This window comes from Chelon labrosus, assembly GCF_963514085.1.
Source record: "Chelon labrosus genome assembly, chromosome: 4".
NCBI lineage: Eukaryota > Metazoa > Chordata > Actinopteri > Mugiliformes > Mugilidae > Chelon > Chelon labrosus.
The window spans coordinates 1,029,408-1,050,166 of NC_140340.1; the positions used below are offsets into that span (position 1 = coordinate 1,029,408).

A 20,759-nucleotide genomic window follows, 5' to 3' on the forward strand; every position below is an offset into this window, starting at 1 on the left:
TCCGGCTTCTCCCACCGTCCAAAGACATGCTGGTTAGGTTCATTGGTGATTCTAAATTGACCGTAGGTGTGAGTGTCTCTCTGTGGTAGCCCTGTGATAGACTGGACACCTGTCCAGGGTGGACCCCGCCTCTTGCCCGATGACAGCTGGGATAGGCTCCAGCAGACCCTGCGACCCTTCACAGGAACAAGTGGTTACAGAAGATGAATAAATGGTTGGTTGGGTGGAAGGTAGTTTTGGTCAATTTGGGTGCTGGACAGAGACCAGCTGACGAGGGGTGTTTCTTAAGGAGGAGTTGGTGGGGGGGTGGGGGTGAGTACCTTAGGTACTTTGTCAGCACCAAAATCAACCTAAGGTACCCACCACCCACCCACCAACCCCTCTTTAAGAAACACTCTTGTCAGCTGGTCTCTGTCCAGCCCCGAAACCGACCAAAAGTACTTTGTCGTTTGTAGTTCGGTTTCGGTGCTGGACAGAGACGAGCCGACGAGCCCATTCCACTCCTACCTGAATGAACAATTCTCCAACCTGCCAATGATTCCTCTTACATTTTCAAACTGTCATGTAACATCATCAGTTTGTATCATCAGATTCCACATGTACGCTTTAGTCAGATATGTGTATCTATGACAGATGTATGTTTATCTTGCTGTTCTCTTCTCTTCTCTCTTTGCTGTTCTCTTCTCTCTTTCTTCTGTCTGTACCCGGCTGGCCTTAGGCAGATGGGTCCCTCCATATGAGCTGGTTCTGCTCAAGGTTTCTTCCTGTTAAAAGGGAGTTTTTCCTTGCCACCGTTGCCTTCAGGCTTGCTCTGGGGGTTTCAGGCCGGGTTTTTGTAAAGCGTCTTGAGACGATTTGTATTGTTATTGACGCTATATAAATAAAATTGAATTGAATTTAATTGAATTGAATGGTTGTCTGTCTCTCTGTGTTAGTACTAGCAAATACATAATAAAATGTAATAAATGAATAAATAAAATGATCTAGCATCAAATAACTGTGGAAAGCATTAATTTGAAGTTGGTCTCCAGTTCGTGTGTCATCCACACCAAACCTCCTGAGATCCATCGCCTCCAGGTTGGTCAGCATCCTGAATCTCTAGATTCTTGTCAGCAGTTGGACCCTTTTCTGAACTTTTCCACTGATTTGAAAATCCCTGCTACATTATTATACATCATGAGCCCCAAGCTGCACTACTGGCTTCATGTAATTCTGTTTTTTGTGTATTTTCTTGTTTAGTGAACATTCCTTCACTCAGTCATGACAAGCAGTTACATCAGGAGCGTTTCATTTTGCAAGTCTTTCTAATGCAGGGTAATTTAATATATTAAATATATTAAACGACCCTGGACTAGGTTAAAATATTTCATTCATATTTAATGGTTTGTTTAGTGGCGGAACAGAGGGAATAAGGCTGAAACCTGCACTGGTTGTACGTGAGGAGGTATTGGAGAAACTCGTCTGAATAAGCGTCCCAGCGCATTTTGACATGTGCAGTCACATGTGCAGACCCAGATAAATATGCTGAATAACCCCCCCATCCATCCATCCATCCATCCATCCATCCATCAGTTATTAATTCATGCTGCTTCACCTGAAGGCCACCAACGCTCCAGTGTGCAGGATGGGAACAACAGGAGAAGGAAGTCTCTGCAGCCTGGAGAAGTCATCTTAACGTGGATCAGTCGACAGAGAGGAAATGATTTCAACAGTATCATTAATACGGGTCCAGCATTAATGATTACACCGATAGAGATGTCTTACACACATACTCAAAACTTTCAAAATAAAGCAGCCTTGCAATTTCAAAAGTAAAGTTCTCCTTCGTAATTTCTATTCACTTTTCTTGACGTTCAGCAGGAGGACACTTTACAACACCAAAACACAGGATGAGCTCGGTTCAGCAGGAAGATTTTTTCATATTTGTTGCTTTATTATGAACATAACCGTCCATCACAGTGAAAGCACAGCAGCACTGAAAAGACATCGTCAAAAATGAGTCTCCGTATTATCCCAATTTATAACATAAAGTTTAATTTAAAAGCACTGAGAGTCTGATCAAGGTGTTATTTTGTGCCTCTTTGGTATAAAAGCTCCAGGACTGGATGGGATTCATGTGATATGGGGAGGAGAGAGTGCAGCTAACAGTCCCTAATGTCATCTAATTATTTCTGGGCAAAGGGGGTGAAAAGGACTGAAATGCACATAAATAGATCCAGAGAAATAAATCCTGTCCAGGCTTTAATCATAAACCCCTGGGGTGTTTATCAACCTGTGTTTTCTTGAGAAACGTCACGGTTTGGAGTTTTGGACTTTCTGTTTTCCTCATTTCCTGTTTTATTTTGAAACAGTCCCTTACTCTGTGCCGTTCAGTTAGTTGTACTTCCTGTCTGTGATTGGTTGCCTAATTATTTTCACCTGTGTCTTGTTCCTTCATTGCTCCTCAGTGTTTATATAAAGTCCTGCCTCTGCCTTCGTTGGTTCCTCTCGGTTCCTCTCCGTATGTTATGTTCTCTCTTGCTTGTGTTCCCTTGTCCTCACTTATTTTTGGGTCATCCTGCCTCACTCTTCAGTGCTTTTTCTTACCTTCATAGTCAGGCTCATTAAACTGGACTTTATTATTTCATCCAGTCTTGCTTGTTTTTGTGCGTCCTTCCTTTTCCTTCTACACAAGTTCTGTTCCAGTTCAAAGAACCACCTGGCCATGCATTTTGAAGGCAACATCAAGCACGTTCTCCAGAGTCTGGACTTCAGAACTGAACTGAACTTGCATCTCTTCTTTGTCGCACATGGAAAAATCCTGTTTTCTGTTGCTGTGTCTCAGTTTCCTCGCCAATAAAAGCGACACCGTATTGATCGTGTACTGTGAGCTGCTATCTGACTCTGTGATAATGCAGCAGGTAGGCTGCACTTTACCGTTCAGAAACAAACAGTTTTTGATGTAATCTGCTTTGTTGACAGCAGTGGAATTCAAAGGATGGATAAGACGAACGGCGGCATATAGTTGCACAGCGTGGGTCTGTGTGATCTTTTTTGTAGCTTGTGTTTGTGCTAAACAAGCTCTCACAAGTCTAAACACAGGTGTGAGCTTACGTGGACACATTTCTGCATCTTCTGTACCCAGATAAACACACCTGTTGACACACACACACACACTGAAGCTAACAGATGATCAGCTGGGGAGTGATTTATTTGCGGTTCTGCACTCCAGAGGCCCGCCCACCGAGGGTTGGCATGCCGATATGCATCACGCTGTGACCTCACATCCTGTTGGCAGGTTCCTGTCTCTGCAGGCGTCTGGGGAGGACGCGCTGCGAAGACGCAGGAAGTTACTTTACCAGTGTCCTTGAACGTCCGCCCTACGTGGCGGCGCCTGGCTCTGGGCCTGGCTCTAATCTCATTAACCCCAAGGTTAAAAAGAGCACTATTAATCAAATAAAGGTAATGTAATCATTTGATTTTTTTTGAGGGACAAAGTGTCGAAGCTGACCTGGACCTCGCTACTGCAACACCAGCACAGTGTCTCTCTTTTCTAGCGCCGTAGCTTAGCATTTGTTAGAATTTGTTAGAATAATATGTGTCGGTTGTACGAGAGTTGCTGTTGGATGTGTCTGATCTTGTGGGGATGCATATATAGAAGCAGCAGAAATAGGTTAATGGGCTACTCTGTCACCTCCTGCTTGTAAACTGTAAACCAGGTTCCATTAATTAAAGCGCTGCCAGGTAGCCTGCCCCTTATCTAGAGACGACGGGCGCCTCGTCGCCAAGGGACACGGGGAGCAGCAGCAACGAGGGTTGACTCTTTTATCAGCCTCATAAGTCTGGGGGTCGCTCAGCTCGGGGTGGCCATGGTAACAAGAAGCAAAGAATACGACGTGGCGCCTAATTTCAACAGGGCCGTGTTATAATCCCTCGCTCATATTATTGTCATTATTTTTAATGGGGCTGATGGGCTTTGTCTGTCTGGTGTGGCTGGTAACGTGGCTGGTTGAGACGTCTGAATGTCCAATGTGCTTATTTGTCCTGAAAAGGCGCTAACGCTAGCTGCTTGTCTGACTGTCTGTGGCAGCCATGTTGTTCCTACTGGAGACATGAGTCATTTAAAGTCGAGGGCTGCAGAGTTTGCTTTCATTCCCAGTTGTGTTGGAATGAATCATTAGGTTTAAAGTTTTAAAAATGCTTTCTACGACCATAGATTTCATGTTTAAATCAAAGTAATGTTTATTTTTTTGTGTGGTAAATATGTGACATGTTACAGGAAGGTAGGAAGGCTGTAGAGTATTCTAGGAGTATATACTATTTTGATTGTGTTCATATATTAGTGTTTTTTTCTTTAGTTGCTTGAAGACAGTGATGTGAAGCTGGACAGGAACCAAACATGAATCTGCCAAATACGAATTAAAACCACAAACTGGGAGTGGATCAAATCGGAGACCGTCGGTGGTTAAACAACAACACAAACATGACCTGTAGCTGGTTTCAAATGCCACGTTCTGAGTTTGAAATACAGATTCACCGGTCGCCGGGGAAAACAGTCGGCTCGGATGTAAAAAGGTTGAATGAAAATGAGTCGAGCTGCAGGCTGGAACCTGGAATCAGCCGGGAACTCTGCAGCTGTGAGCTGGGGACCAGAGGGTGGAAGCTTCCACAAAGCACCAGGAAACATTATTCATGAGCTTCTGAGCTGCTGAAGGCTACGCTGCATGTATGTTTACAGCTAATGACTAATAAATGTAATCTGAAGAGTTAGATACAAAGAGATTTCCTTCTTTCTTCTTTGTAATCCAGGAACTGGATGAAATAAAAAATGTATCATGTGAGATTCAGGAGACCACTCACAGTAATAATTAAACACCACAACAAACGTGAGAGGATGAGATGGTAATGGATATTTAGCACAAGTACAAGAAGAGCTTTTATCACATGGAGAGGCAATCTTCTTCCACAGCATCAAAGGCAGAGTGAAGAGAGCGTTCAGCTAAAACCATCAACACATCAGCAATGTCACAACCACTGAAGACTCATCCTCTTAAACGCAGTCCCCGCCCTCAAAGGTCCTGTTTAAACCAAACATTAACATCTGTCCAGGTTAGAGACCAGGTGTGAACACTGATCTGGTCTCTAGAGTCCAGGTTAAACAGATCCAGGTGTGAACACTGATCTGGTCTCTAGTGTCCAGGTTAAACAGGTCCAGGTGTGAACACTGATCTGGTCTCTAGTGTCCAGGTTAAACAGGTCCAGGTGTGAACACTGATCTGGTCTCTAGAGTCCAGGTTAAACAGGTCCAGGTGTGAACACTGATCTGGTCTCTAGAGTCCAGGTTAAACAGGCCCAGGTGTGAACACTGATCTGGTGTCAGTCCACATGTGGAGGTGGTCTGAGGATGAAGCTTCCAGGGTTCAGGTCTAATCTGAGTCTTTGTCTCTAAAATAAATCAGATCTTATCATGTGAGAGTCTTTCCATCTTGTTCCATCATCTGGATCATGTCTCCAAGTCAACAATCAGCTGTTGATGGTTCTGATCCAGCGGTAGGTAGAGATCCATTAGAGACAGCAGCTGGTACAATATTCTACTGACCACATGATGGCGCTGCTGATTTACAGACACACAAACTGAGATCAGATCTCAAGTGCTGGCTGGGGACGCATGTGGAGACACATTTAGATTAAGACCAGGTAGACGGACAGGTGAGACCATGACCTGGTTGGATGTTGGTGCCTAAATGATGGAAATGATTGTCCAGTGATCACATGCATCGATGCAAAGTCAGTCTATTCAGAATCCTGTGTAGTTTGTTGGTGTGTGGTTCATTTATCAAAAGCAAAATACATACATGTAAGTTTCCTTGACTCACAATTAAGTGTAGCTTTTGTAAAGAAACACTGCACACACTCTGCTGAAAGGAGTTTTATGTGGAATCTTTTATTGGCCCTTGTAAATAACCTTGCTGCAGCGTTGAGGATCAGCTGGATCTTGGATATTTTATATTGACTAAGACGAGAATGTGTTTAGTTGCAGAAATGAAAATAGGATGTAAATAAAACATGAATAACAGCTTCCGAGATATTTGCAGTTGAAATTAATTGAAGATGGTGCCTGCATTTGTATACTGAGTCAAAAGTTTGGACACACGTAACCCAGATAAATCAGTGGCTTACTAATTAAGGATTCAAAATAAAAACACCTCAATTAAAATTCTAGTTTCCAGGTTTCATTGAATGAAGCACCAGCTCTTTATTTAGTATTGTTTATAGCCTGATATTTTAGCCCAACACAACACACATATGGTTTGTGTGTTGATCAGCCCTTTTACATTCAATATTTTTAATGAGAAGCCAAATAATTGTCTCATTTTGTGCAGTTATTCTGTAACAAAAGCATTCTTACTCTTGTTTAATATTTCAACAAAACTTTAATTGTGCAAATAAATGAGCAAAACACTCCAATCAAATCCACTCAAGCAAAACGGTATAAATGTCCTTTTGCAGGTTTGTGGTGGAAACTGCTCTTAATATTATTTTCATTTTGCAGTGAAGACACTCTGCCCTGGCATCGTTTACAGGTGTCACTCAAAACTATATGCACCTGTACTCTCTTCCTCACCTTTGTCTGTCTGCTTTCACATAATGGTATGATCCTAAGTCCTCTCATGTGATTGGCCACATAGCTTGCCCATCAAAACAAACCGCTGTCCCCATCTTCACCCAAGCAGAGATGAATGAGCAAAGGGAAAAACGATTATTTGGGGACAATGAGCAGTTTGATTTCTCACATCATAAATCCATAGTTTTGACGTCCTCTGTTTTGTTCTACTGTTTGGATAAGAGTATCAGTATGTCTAAATATTTGATTCTGGTGCCGAGTTAATCCGACATTAGCTGAAGAAAGTTTTGAGGAAGACAATTTATTTAAAGTTTGTAAAACAGGATTGTATTTTTTCCACTTGTTCTTTTAGAGTCCAAAGATAAATAGATGTGGGTGTCATCTGCATATAGTCTGATCTGTTGCTTTTAAGGTGTAAGGTTTGACATGAGGCAGAAGAATGGACGAAAACCCATCGAGCGGAAATATGTTAAGCAAATTAAAATACATTTGGTGGGGAGTCGTATTCGACTTGACATTTAAAAAAATAAATAAATAAAATGTCTTCTATTCCGCAGACTGAGCTGCAGCTTAATGCACAGGGGACGAAACGAGCGAGAGAAATGGATAAATCCATTTGAGTGAGTGAATATGTGAGAGAGAAGGAGCGTGAAGAGAGAGAGGAGCAGTCAGGATCCTAAAAGAGAAAGAATAGGAGAGGCTGAAGGGAAACACGCCGGGGAAATTAAGATGCCATGTTGATCTTTGCTTCATTCACAACTCTGCTGAGGAGGAATAGACTCCTCGGCTTGATGGGCTGACTGAGAAAAGAAAAACTCAGAGATCAGGCACATCGTAGAGGATGAAGCTCTGTCACTGATGACACATGACGACCAGCTGCAGCCCAGACTGATGAATTTATGGACACATTAATGGCAGAGATACCTACTGTCAGCTTCCATCCATCCATTAGAACAACAGGATTTGTGACTTAAAGATTAATCATATCAGAATTCAGTCCTTTTTATTGGAACAAATAAATAAATCTAACCTATGCACTGACACTGAGGGGCAGTGTGACATGTTTCAGAGAGCCTTCATGTCTATTCCACTGAATATTTAAAAAAGAGAAAGTGACATGCTTCAGGTTTCCTCATCCCTTTGGGAGCGAAGGGAGAGTGCTTTGGAGTTTACTGTGGACATTTAAAGTCTTCTCTTCATGTCTTTATTTGTCTCACATAAAACAAAGAGAATCTGCATCCCTCTGAAAATCAAAAGGATCAGCGTCTATGAACTATGGAGCTATGAATATAAATTAGAAAAAATAAGTTTATTGAGGAGAAACCCTCACAGACACTTTATCTTTCATGTGAGAGAAAGACAACTGTTTTACTGTTCTTGATATTTCCTGAATTCCTAACTGAAACCTTAACAATTGATATTTGACTCATCAGGTATTTCCGGTGAATAAAAACACAACAACAAAACATTGTTCATTGTACTTGGAACATTTCAAACATTCTTCTTGGTTTAGTTTTATTTATTTTATTTTTTTTACCAAACAGGATCCTTTTCATTACATTTAGATTTTTGTCTTTTAGTAGAAAAATACAGTTGCTGGCCTTGTTCAGACAAAGACGGACTGAAAACATGATGCCTGTGTCGTCATTGTTGCAGGTATATTTGCAGCGAGGACAGAGGGAAATGACCATATATAGATGCTGTATCACATTTGATCCACAAATCTTCAAAATAATTTTACTCCATAAGTATGAATTAATTATAGGTTGATTCAATAAAGTAAAGGTTCATGTTGAAATATCATTAGCAACATAAATTAATCTTTTCAAACTTAGCAAACATTTCCCTAAAACTAACTAGAACCTCAATGAAGGCAGCCATTTTGGAAAGAGCTGCCAAAAGCAAGTGACTGCAGAGCCTGGATGAATCCACCAGGGGGCAGATGATGAGAATCAGAATGTTTACAACAAGTTTTTTAGGTTAAGTCCACCTTTTAGTTTTTAAATGACTTTAGTAGAAACAACATTAAGTCTAATATTAACTTACTACTTATTAATTTGTTTTTTGTTTAAACCACAAGATTCAGATTTTTTTCACTTAAAAAAATAAAAATCCATTTTTCATTTCTGGAACTTAGAGCTAGCATGCTTGGTAGTTTGGAAGAACAGCGTCCTCATCGATAAGTCAACACAAGTTACCTCCGAAAACATCCTCAAGAAAACGACGAGAACACATCCAGGTATTCAGACTGTACTCAACCAGATGGTTCTTTGAGCTGGAGCAGAAGAACAGACCAGAGTAGTTAATGAAGAACGCCCAATTTAGTCACAGTCACTGCATTAATACTGGAGAAAGAAAAGAATGGAACATTTTCCTTGAGAGGAAACGTGGACCTAATTTCAATGGTTGCAAATCTGTTCACACTGAGCAGATGTTCAGTCTGTAGGGCAACCAAACAGAATTTAAGAAAGGCAACTGGTCTTGTAGAGTTCTTTGAGAAGACGATTCATCCAAGTAGCTTCTTCAGTTATAAGGGGCTAATGGGGAATTGAGGTTTAAATAGCAAATTCTGTGGGTGGAGTCCATCAGAAACTTGCTTGACTTGTTTCAGCAATGACCAGAGACTGGTACAACTAGTGTCCATTAACAGCTATGACCGTTTAACCCTTTATAGGGCACTTGCACATTCTAAATTTCAACCCTAGAGTGTTACTGTAGGACATGAGCAGACTTTTTTACCCTTGTAACATTTTTCAAACTTTAATTTTCATTCATTCATTCATCTTTTGTAGCCTTTTGTTCCTGTGAAGGGTCACGGGGGTCTGCTGGAGCCAGTCGGCCTGATTAGAACCTAGAACCTTCTGGCTGGGAGGCATCAGTGCTAACCACCACGCCAATCAAGATCAATGAATTGACCATATATGGTTCCCATTAGAACATTAGTGCTGATTCAGGCACTTGTCAACATTATCACAACATTAGGACACTTCTTCTTCATGGTCCCTAATAAAGTAGTTACGCTCCGCGTTCATCCAGTGCTAGAACTTACAGACCACATTAGACCTGAGAATGTTTTTGATCTTCTCTGATTGGCTGAAAACCACATGCTTCTAAACCTCACTGAGAGACTCTGGGACGCAATTTAAAATATGTGAGGAAGTTACCACGTATGGTTCCTTGCCCCATAAACAGTTTAAAAGCAAGTGGTAACACAGGTATTCCTTTATATGAAGACTGTTCTCTTCCTCGAGGAGAGACGGTGTCGGACGTCCTCTGATAAATGAGCCTCTGGCTTCGGCCAACATGGGCCGTCCTGCCAGCGTTGCTGCTGTGCTCCACCGAGTGAAAACGGCTCTGCCAGTGTTTATTGCCCTTGAGGGAGTTTTTCCACCCACTTGCATCCATCTCCAATTAATTGTTGAGTTTATTTACACCTTGCTGCGGCAGCCAAATGAGGCTTTGCGTTGAATGGAATGAACGTTTGTTTCTCTCCATCTTCACATCCAACTCCCGCTGTCTTTCACTCTCTGTCTGTCTCTTCCGTTCTCTCTCATCCGGTTGTTTTTCTCCTCACCTCTCTTTCTCCATCGTTCCTTCTCCCTCTGTCTCCTCCACTCTAGAGCGCAGAAAAGAAAATAATTGGCGTCTAAAATGCAAATTGTTCGGGTTTGCTAATTATCCCAACATACGCTTCTTGAAGTCCCACAGTTTTTTATTTATTTCGTTTTCTTTCTTTTTTTTTTATGTACGAGACAGAAGACAGGGGCTTTGGAGCTGGTTTGGATTAAGAGGTTTTTCTTCGGCTCTGGCAGCTGGAGCCGTCTCATAATGAGGCTTCATGTCTGACAGCTGACCGACAATACTAAACATCTGCTTGTAATTAGACGGTTGTGATTTGAGCCGTGCTTCCAAGCACACACACCTGCACGCTGGTTTTAGACCATTTTTGTAAAATAACAGGTGAGATGGATAGGGCCTAGAACTAACACACTGACCCCAACAACCCTTTGAAACACATCCTGATGGGATCAAAAACGACCTGTGATGAGCCATTCATGTCGGTGTTACTTTGACAGGTGTAGCAGCACTTTGGCTGATTCACGATGTTTAATGTGGTGGGAAAATGTCATATTGGTGCAGATCAGTGTTTCAGTAAATCTCCACTTGTGTTCATACAACTAGTTCAGATGTCAGTAAACTTTCACTGGGAAGATTTAAGCCAGTAAAGGGCGTCATTGTTTATACTGCAAAAAACTGAAACCTTAAATTAAGGCTTGTTTTTTGTATTTTTGCATATTTAAATCTCTTTAAGTTTTTCCTTCCCAAATTATATTAAACTATTGTTACGACTCCTTAGATGTTTAAAGGGCAAGGAGACATAAACATGACAATCAAAATAAATGGAGTCAGAGTTCGTGTGGGGAAAAAAAGGAAAAAAAATTTATTTAGCAAAACTACCAATACAGGTATACAATTGTGGAGGACTGTGTGACGGTGTGGTTGTGCCAAATAAAAAAAAAAAAAAAAAAAAACATACAACAGAAGTGGTCCAAACCTGAAGCTAGACTTGTAATAAAATGCAAACCAAACCCTGACTTTCTTATCTACAAAATGGCACCAATCCAGAATTTTATACATTTCATAAAGTGACTCAAAACATAACAAGATTTTCACACAAATCCTGAAAGTAGACAAAGATAGAACCTAATCAACACATGGAACAGAAAAACTATACTTGTTTATTTGTTTAATCAAGATAATGAATCATATGTTCATATCATTTCCTCCTGGTTTCCAGTATCTGCTGTGACCTCCTTGTAACTAAATGTTTCTGGTAACTGCTGATCAGTGGTCTACAGCAGCTTGGAGGAATTTTAGCCCATTCCTCAGAACAGAACCACTTCAGTTCTGAGATGTTGGTGGGTTTCCTCACATCAACTGATTGCTTCAGGTCCTTTTATAAAGAAAGTTATCATCTCTAGCTTCAACATGTCTTAAATTCTAAACACAATGATCTACTTCCACCACCAGATATTAAATGTGTTTTCATTGGTTGCAGTGACGTACTGACCCAACACCATGACGACAAAACTACAATTTATATGATCACTGACATTGATTAGTTGTTACAGCCCAATACACATTTATAATCATAATGTTTATCTCTAACTGATCTGATTCACTGGTAATATCTTCACTGGGAGTTTATCCACAATGTTAATGTATGGAAACATCCTCTCAGTAAAAGTGTGTCTGAAGGTGTGTATGTGTTTGTTAGTATCAAGATCGAAGAACGACAGATTTCCTCTGTTCCAGTCCAGATTCACTCTGATCCTCTGGAGCTTCTTCTTTACTGCGAGATCAAAGAGAGGATCTGATGGTGAACATGTTGAGTATTTACCTCCATTGAACCTTATTCTCCACATTTCAGGTCCTATGTGTCTCTTCCTCTGGTCAGACTCTGCTAACACACCCAGAAACCATCCTGTGTTATCTCCAACATCAACATCCCAGCTGTGAGTCCCTGAGTTAAAGCCCTCAGAGCCCAGGACACCACAGTGGCGATCAAACCTCTCTGGATTATCAGGAAGATGTTGTCTATCTCCTCGTCTCACACTGGTCAGATCTTCAGACAGGATCAGTCTTGGATCAGCAGTGTTTGGGTCCAGAATGACAGGAGTGTAGGAGACCATGTCCTTCATCTTGTTCCAGATGTTGAAGGTCAGGTTGCCCAGATGTTTGGCCTGGTCTATCAGAGCTCCTGAGGGCAGCTGTGGATCATCCAGCAGGGGGCAGCGCTGGACTCTTTCCACTGCAGCCTTGTAGTTGTTCAGGAATGAGACGTCTTCAGCTCTCAGCTCCTCCTCTGTGGCTCTGACTGTGTCTGAAAGAGCTGCTATCTCTCTGCTCAGAGTCTCCATCTTCTCCTTCATCATCTTACTCTTCTGCTCCTCTTCCTTCCTCAGTGCAGCCATCCTGGCCTCCTCTTCCTCTGCTAGAAACTGGTGAAGCTTCTTGAACTGCTCCTTAATCTGCCTCTCTGTGTGTCGGGCCTGGACCTTGATGTGTTTTTCTATTTCATCAAACTTCACTTTAACTTCTTCACAAACCTTTAACTTCTTCTTTAAGGGCTCCAGAGTTTCCTGAAGGTTCTTCTTGTGCTGTCGTGCAGCTTCATCGATGGGTCTGAATCTGTGGTTGGAGTGTTTTTCTGAATCTCTGCAGACGACACACACTGGCTGCTGATGGTCCAGACAGAAGAGTCTGAGTTTCTCAGAGTGCAGACTGCAGAGAAACTCTGGAGATCTCTGATCTCTCTCCTGTAAGAAGGACTCACACAGGTTCCTCAACACCAAGTTTGAAGGTGGATCATCTCTAGAAGATCTTCTCTTACAAACTGGACACTGGTGTGTTGGATTTTCTCTCCACCAGTTCTTCAGACAGACTTTACAGAAGCTGTGGCTACATGACAGAATAACAGGATCTCTGAAGACGTCCTGACAGACCGGACAGCAGAGATCCTCCTCTGATCTGGAAGCCATTTAGTCTCTGAGTGAAGCTGAAACACAGCAGACACAAAGTCCAGTCAGTCATGGCTCTCCTCCATCTTCTACTAACTTCCCTGAAACTTCCTTTGACTTTGAGTCCTGTTTTTGGTCAAACTCACCTTCAGTGTGTGGAGAGTCAGCAGCTTGAAGCAGCAGTGTTGTAGTTTTCCACTTTTCTCTCCTGTAGCTGGACTCACTCAGAGGAAGGTGTTAGTTTGGTCTGAAGGTGAATCTGATCGTCTGTGTCTCTCTTTAGTCTCACACAATAATAAACTGTTTCCTGGTTTGTCTCAGGTAAATCAGGTGAGGGGGTGGAGCTTTAGCTGAACTCCTCTCATAAATGTAGAACTTTGACCTGTTAGTCAGGGGAGTGGTTCAGTGGAAAGGATTTATCTCAGAGGGAGCGTCAGCTGAAGGTGTTTAATTGCACAGTGAGTTGCTTCAGTTTGTGCTATGTGTATATTGATATAAATACAGCTGTTTAAAAGTTTTTACATCATTCAGTATTCTCTGGCTCTCTGGATAAAATAATTCAAAACATTAGCAGATTTACACACCCCTGTTTCCAGTATCTGCTGTGACCTCCTTGTAACTAAATGTTTCTGGTAACTGCTGATCAGTGGTCTACAGCAGCTTGGAGGAATTTTAGCCCATTCCTCAGAACAGAACCACTTCAGTTCTGAGATGTTGGTGGGTTTCCTCACATCAACTGCTTGCTTCAGGTCCTTCCACAACATTTCTATTGGATTAAGGTCAGGACTTTGACTTGGCCGTTCCTAAACATTCATCTTGTTCTTCTTTAACCGTTCTTTTGTAGAACCACTTGTTTTCTTGGTTCTCGTTGTCTTGCTGCATGACCCAGTTTCTCTTCACATTCAGCTCATGGACAGATGTCCTGACATTTTCTTTTAGAGTTCACTGGTAGAATTCACAAGTCATTGGTCCATCAATGAGGACAGGACGTCCTGGTCCAGATGCAGCAGAACAGGCCCAAACCAGGACATTAGCACCCCCATGTTTGATGGAGGGATGAGGTTCTGATGCTGGAATGATGCAGTGTTGGTTCATCTCATTTAAACCAAACTATTCTACTTTGGTCTCATCTGTCCACTAAACATTGTCCCAATAGTCTTCTGTCTTGTCCACATGATGTTTAGAAATGTTCTTCTTGGAGAGCAGTGTCTTTGTCCATCACACCATGGTTGTTCAGTGGATTCATCAACATTAACATCAGCCAATGAGAGAGAGGCCTTCAGCTGCTTAGAAGTTCCCCTGGGTTCCTTTGGGACCTCTCAGACTATTATGGAGTGATCTTTGTTGGTGGACCACTCCTGTGGAGGGGAACAGTCGTCTTCAATCTGTCTGACTGTGGATTATTTGTGGGTTCCAAACTCTTTAGAGATGGTTCTGGAACCTTTTCCAGCCTGAAGAGCAACAACAACTCTTTCTCTGAGCTCCTCAGAAAGCTCCTTTGTCTGTTGTCGTCATACAGATGAGGACGACATTATTAGCCCCCTATAAAAATTTGATTCTTTTGAAAGTATTTCCCAAGTGCTGTTAAACAGAGCAAAGGATTTTTAACACAGCTTTTTCAAACATCCTAGTTTTATTTTGGATGCTTACATTATTTTGCTTTCCACACAGAAATGAAATTATTTCACAAAAAACAAAAATTACCAGGGTCAAAATTATTAGCCCCCCTGATGTTAATAGTCAGTTGTTTATCCTTTTTGCTGGATAACAGAACGCAGTTGTTTGTTGTAGTTTTCATCAACTCTCTGACACGTCTCCTGAGGAATACCAGCCCATTCTTTGGCAGATCTCTCAAGCTCCTCCAGATTTGATGGCCTTCTGGCATGTACCTTGGTCTTTAGTTCACCCCACAGATTTTCTATGGGATTCAAGTCAGGGCTTTGTGCAGGCCACTCAGTAACATTCACTTTGATCTCCTGGAGGTAGTTCTTTACCAGGAGTGATGTGTGTTTTGGGTCGTTGTCGTGTTGGAAGACAAAGCGGCGACCCAGATCCAGTTTTGCTGCTGACTGCTTGAGGTTTTCTTTCAAGACCTTCACATATCCTTCTTTCTTCATGATTCCTTTCACCTTGACCAGATTCCAAGTTCCAGATGCACTGAAGCATCTCCACAGCATAATACTCCCACCACCGTGTTTCACTGTGGGGATGGTGTTCTTTGGGCTATAAGCCTCACCCTTCTTTCTCCAAACATAAGCAATGTCTCTGTGGCCAAAGAGCTCTAGTTTCATCTCATCTGACCAAAAGACATGCTTCCACTATGCAGAATATTTCTCCAGGTTGTCCTTAGCATACTTCTGTCTGGCTTTAAGGTATCTCTTCTGCAGAAGTGGAGTTTTTCTTGGTCTGCAACCTGGCAGTCCATTCCTGTGCAGAACTCTAGTGATTGTCTTCCTTGAGATTACAATTCCTGACAAGGCTAAGTCATTCACTAGTGTCTTGGCAGTTGTTCTGGGGTCTGTAGACACATCTCTCAGTAGTTTTCTTTCCAGGGTCTTTGACAATTTTCACTTCCTACCTCTGTCAGGCTTGTTCTGTACAGTGTGGCTCTCTTTGAATTCCTTAATGATGCTTCTCACTCCACTTCTTGACACTTGAAAATGCTGTGATAACTTTGTATATCCTACTCCTGCTTTGTGAGCATCAACAATTCTCCTTCGCAAATCTAAACTGATTTCTTTTGTTTTTGGCATAATGCTTTCTCAAGTGCCAGCCACAACCCTCACTGTAGGGTTTATATTATGTGTAAATTCGGAGATAACTCTTAATTTTAAATTGATTTTACAAGCTTTGAGCATCACAGAGTCAAAGCACATCATTGCACAACATTGGTTTGTGCTATGGCTCAATAAAATGGTCAATTCTTAAGGGGGCTAATAATATTGATCGTTAAAATGATTCAAAACATCAACAGAGTTTCACACAAATCCTGAAAGTAGATAAAGAGAACCTAATCAAACACATGAAACTGAAACATTATACTACTACTTTTACTACGTTATTTACTTATGATAATAAAGCATGTGTTCATACCAGATGTTCCTTGTTTCCAGTATCTGCTGTGACCTCCTTGTAACTAAATGTTTCTGGTAACTGCTGATCAGTGGTCTACAGCAGCTTGGAGGAATTTTAGCCCATTCCTCAGAACAGAACCACTTCAGTTCTGAGATGTTGGTGGGTTTCCTCACATCAACTGCTTGCTTCAGGTCCTTTTATAAAGAAAGTTATCATCTCTAGCTTCAACATGTCTTAAACTCTAAGCACAATGATCTACTTCCACCGCCAGATATTAAATGTGTTTTCATTGGTTGCAGTGACGTACTGACCCAACACCATGACGACAAAACTACAATTTATATGATCACTGACATTGATTAGTTGTTACAGCCCAATACACATTTATAATCATCCCGTTTATCTCTAACTGATCTGTTTCACTGGTAATATCTTCACTGGGAGTTTATCCACAATGTTAATGTATGGAAACATCCTCTCAGTGAAAGTGTGTGTGAAGGTGTGTATGTGTTTGTTAGTATCAAGATCAGAGAACAACATATTTCCTCTGTTCCAGTCCAGATTCACTCTGATCCTCTGGAGCTTCTTCTTTACTGAGAGGTCGATGAAAAGACCTGGTGGTGAATATGCGAAGTATTTACCTTCATAGAACATTACCGTCCACAATCCAGATTGCATGTCTCCCTTCCTCTGGTCAGACTCTGCTGATACACCCAGATACCACCATGTGTTATCTCCAACCTCAAAATCCCAGCTGTGAGTCCCTGAGTTAAAGCCCTCAGAGCCCAGGACAGAACCAGAATAATTAAACCTCTCTGGATTATCAGGAAGATGTTGTTTACCTCCTCGTCTCACACTGGTCAGATCTTCAGACAGGATCAGTTCTGGATCAGCAGTGTTTGGATCCAGAATGACAGGAGTGTAGGAGACCATGTCCTTCATCTTGTTCCAGATGTTGAAGGTCAGGTTGCCCAGATGTTTGGCCTGGTCTATCAGAGCTCCTGAGGGCAGCTGTGGATCATCCAGCAGGGGGCAGCGCTGGACTCTTTCCACTGCAGCCTTGTAGTTGTTCAGGAATGAGACGTCTTCAGCTCTCAGCTCCTCCTCTGTGGCTCTGACTGTGTCTGAAAGAGCTGCTATCTCTCTGCTCAGAGTCTCCATCTTCTCCTTCATCATCTGACTCTTCTGCTCCTCTTCCTCCCTCAGTGCAGCCATCCTGGCCTCCTCTTCCTCTGCTAGAAACTGGTGAAGCTTCTTGAACTGCTCTTTAATCTGCCTCTCTGTGTGTCGGGCCTGGACCTTGATGTGTTTTTCTGTTTCATCAAATTTCACTTTAACTTCTTCACAAACCTTTAACTTCTTCTTTAAGGGCTCCAGAGTTTCCTGAAGGTTCTTCTTGTGCTGTCGTGCAGCTTCATCGATGGGTCTGAGTATGTGGTTGGAGTGTTTTTCTGAATCTCTGCAGACGAGACACACTGGCTGCTGATGGTCCAGACAGAAGAGTCTGAGTTTCTCAGAGTGCAGACTGCAGAGAGACTCTGGAGATCTCTGATCTCTCTCCTGTAAGAAGGACTCACACAGGTTCCTCAACACCAAGTTTGAAGGTGGATCATCTCTTGAAGATCTTCTCTTACAAACTGGACACTGGTGTGTTGGTTTGTCTCTCCACCAGTTCTTCAGACAGACTTTACAGATGCTGTGGCTACATGACAGAACAACAGGATCTCTGAAGACCTCCTGACAGACCGGACAGCAGAGATCTTCCTCTGATCTGGAAGCCATTTAGTCTCTGAGTGAAGCTGAAACACAGCAGAAGCAGAGTACTGTCAGTCATGTCTCTCCTCCATCTTCTACTAACTTCCCTGAAACTTCCTTTGACTTTGAGTCCTGTTTTTGGTCAAACTCACCTTCAGTGTGTGGAGAGTCAGCAGCTTGAAGCAGCAGTGTTGTAGTTTTCCACTTTTCTCTCCTGTAGCTGGACTCACTCAGAGGAAGGTGTTAGTTTGGTCTGAAGGTGAATCTGATCGTCTCTGTCTCTCTTTAGTCTCACACAATAATAAACTGTTTCCTGGTTTGTCTCAGGTAAATCAGGTGATGGGGTGGAGCTTTATCAGAACTCCTCTGATAAATGTTGTTGGACCTGTTAGTCAGGGGAGTGGTTCATTCCAAACTATTTTATCTTAGAGGAAACATCAGTTAAAGGTATGTAAGTTGTGGAGTGAGTATAAACAGAGCTGCTTCAAACTTGTTCAGTATTTTCTACATTTCTTCATAAAAATGACTCAAAACATTTGCACACAAGTCGTGAAAGTAGACAAAGAGAACCAAATCAACACATAAAACAGAAGTATTAGACTTGTGTATTTATATATTGAAGATAATGAATCATGTGTTCATATCAGTTCCTCCTTGTGTCCAGTATCTGTTGTGACCTCCTTGTCACTAAATGTTTCTGGTAACTGCTGATCAGTGGTCTACAGCAGCTTGGAGGAATTTTAGCCCATTCCTCAGAACAGAACCACTTCAGTTCTGAGATGTTGGTGGGTTTCCTCACATCAACTGCTTGCTTCAGGTCCTTCCACAACATTTCTATTGGATTAAGGTCAGGACTTTGACTTGGCCGTTCCTAAACATTCATCTTGTTCTTCTTTAACCGTTCTTTTGTAGAACCTCTTGTGTTCTTGGTCTCGTTGTCTTGCTGCATGACCCAGTTTCTCTTCACATTCAGCTCATGGACAGATGTCCTGACATTTTCTTTTAGCATCCAGTAGTTGAAACCACATTTAGATCCTTCAGCCTACGATCACCTTCTCAGACTCTGTGTTTTGTTTGGCCCCCAGACTCCGACTCCGGCCCCCAGAGTCCCACAGTTATACTCTGAGAGCTGAAGCAGCCGATTTAATGGACTGAGGTGTGATTACATCGTGGAGAGCTTAATTTAGATAGCTGCCCAGTGATCCTCTGCGCCTGTTGGGGGGCCTCTTATTAAATCTATACACAAATCAATGTAGAAGAGTCCATTGCTCCACGGCAACATGATTTATAACGTGTTTGGGTAATCTATCGATTTATAATGTGGTGGAAGCCATCAATGTTGTTTTTCCTATTAGATGAAAGTAAACACAGCGAGCTGTGAGTAATGGCTTGTGACCTCCCTCTTCCTCCTCCTCCTCCTCCTCCACACACACTGTACATTTAATCTTTTAGAAATACGTGCACACGCCTACAATACATAAAGGAAATGCTGCACACTCACTGACCCACGAATCACACGCCAGCTGAAGCCAACATGCAGCTCCTCTTCATGAAGTGTAGCTCCTTTCATTTAAATGTTCAACATTTAGCTGCTGCTTTCATTCAGAGGGACTCCAGCTACTGTAGCAGCAGAGAAGGTCAACGTCCATGAATCAGTGTGAACAAACATGTGAACATATTTATTCAACCTTCAGACTTCAACACACTTGAATTCTCCTACTGTCTCTGAGATTTGAAGACATTTCTTTATTGCACCAACAACGTCAAATTCCTTGGACGTGTGAACAGACGTGACAATAAGGATGAATCTGGTTCTAGTGTGACGGCTCTTCAACTTGTTTTGATCTAGTTTCTTAAATTTGTTGCAGACAGTGACTTGTTCCTTTTGAACTTTCGCTCCATCACTTCTCCCAAAGAACAAGACTGTGTCACAACTTTGAAGCTCTCCAGATGTAGACGAACTACAGTTTAACTCAGTAACAGTAAAAGACACCCGGTCAAAATAAAGCAGCTTTGTGAATCCATGCTGCAAAAGCATTTTTTTGAGAATACAGGAACCTTCTTTCAGGGATATGTCTGTGAAGGTTCTCAGTCATCCAGGTCATGGTCTATCCAAAAAGGTTCAAAAAGGCAACTGGACTTGTAGAGTTTTTTTGAGAAGACGTTTCATCCGAGTAGCTTCTTCAGTTCTAGGGGACTGGTGGGAAGTCTGAGGTTAAATAGGAACTCCTCCTGAAACTACTTATTATGTTAATGACCAGAAACCAGTGCAGCTAATTTCCATTAACGATTGGGTACTTACCTGTTGTTGAGGGGGGACTGTTTTTGTCGCGGTCCACTTCCCTATGAATGGTTCTCTAACGACTCTTGTCCGTCAGAGTCTCCAGTGTCCAGGGGCCTCATGTACGAACGTTGCTTAAGTACAAAAACGTTACGTAAGTACTCGCTCACGTAAAAGTTCAGATGTATCAAGAGTGAAATGTCCGGGAATTTTGTACGTCCCTACGCCAACGACGTGGCTGGCGTAAGTAGGATTCTACAGATGTCGATCCTTTGGAGACACTTAGAGGTGATGACGGGAAACTGTCATCAATGTGAAAACTATTACTCCGACCGATCGGGACTGTGCCGGTCGACCCTGAGCAGATCCATGCAAGCCGCGTCGGACGGAATTATCCGCATGTCAGCCAGGTACATCAGATTCCCATACAATGCATCTGAACAGGTCAACATTGAAGAGCAATTTTCAGCGAGAGACGGTTTTCTGAATGTAATCGGAGCTATCGACTGCACACACATTGCTA

General features: G+C 42.2%; 2 protein-coding genes across 2 annotated transcripts; both read right to left on the reverse strand.

The window, feature by feature from the left end:
- Positions 1-11,759: 11,759 nt before the first annotated feature.
- Positions 11,760-13,370, reverse strand: LOC311487412 (zinc-binding protein A33-like). The gene is made up of 2 exons (XM_084543679.1): positions 13,272-13,370; positions 11,760-13,163 (listed from the first exon to the last, which is right to left on the reverse strand). Exon 2 carries the CDS (start codon positions 13,144-13,146, stop codon positions 11,770-11,772), a length of 1,377 nt encoding a protein of 458 aa, XP_084399805.1. The 5' UTR covers positions 13,147-13,163; positions 13,272-13,370; the 3' UTR covers positions 11,760-11,769.
- Positions 13,371-16,604: 3,234 nt separating this feature from the next.
- On the reverse strand, positions 16,605-17,997 carry LOC311487428 (nuclear factor 7, ovary-like). The gene has a single exon (XM_084543695.1). The coding sequence runs from the start codon at positions 17,980-17,982 to the stop codon at positions 16,606-16,608; it is 1,377 nt and encodes a 458-aa protein (XP_084399821.1). The 5' UTR covers positions 17,983-17,997; the 3' UTR covers position 16,605.
- Between the last annotated feature and the right edge of the window lie 2,762 nt (positions 17,998-20,759).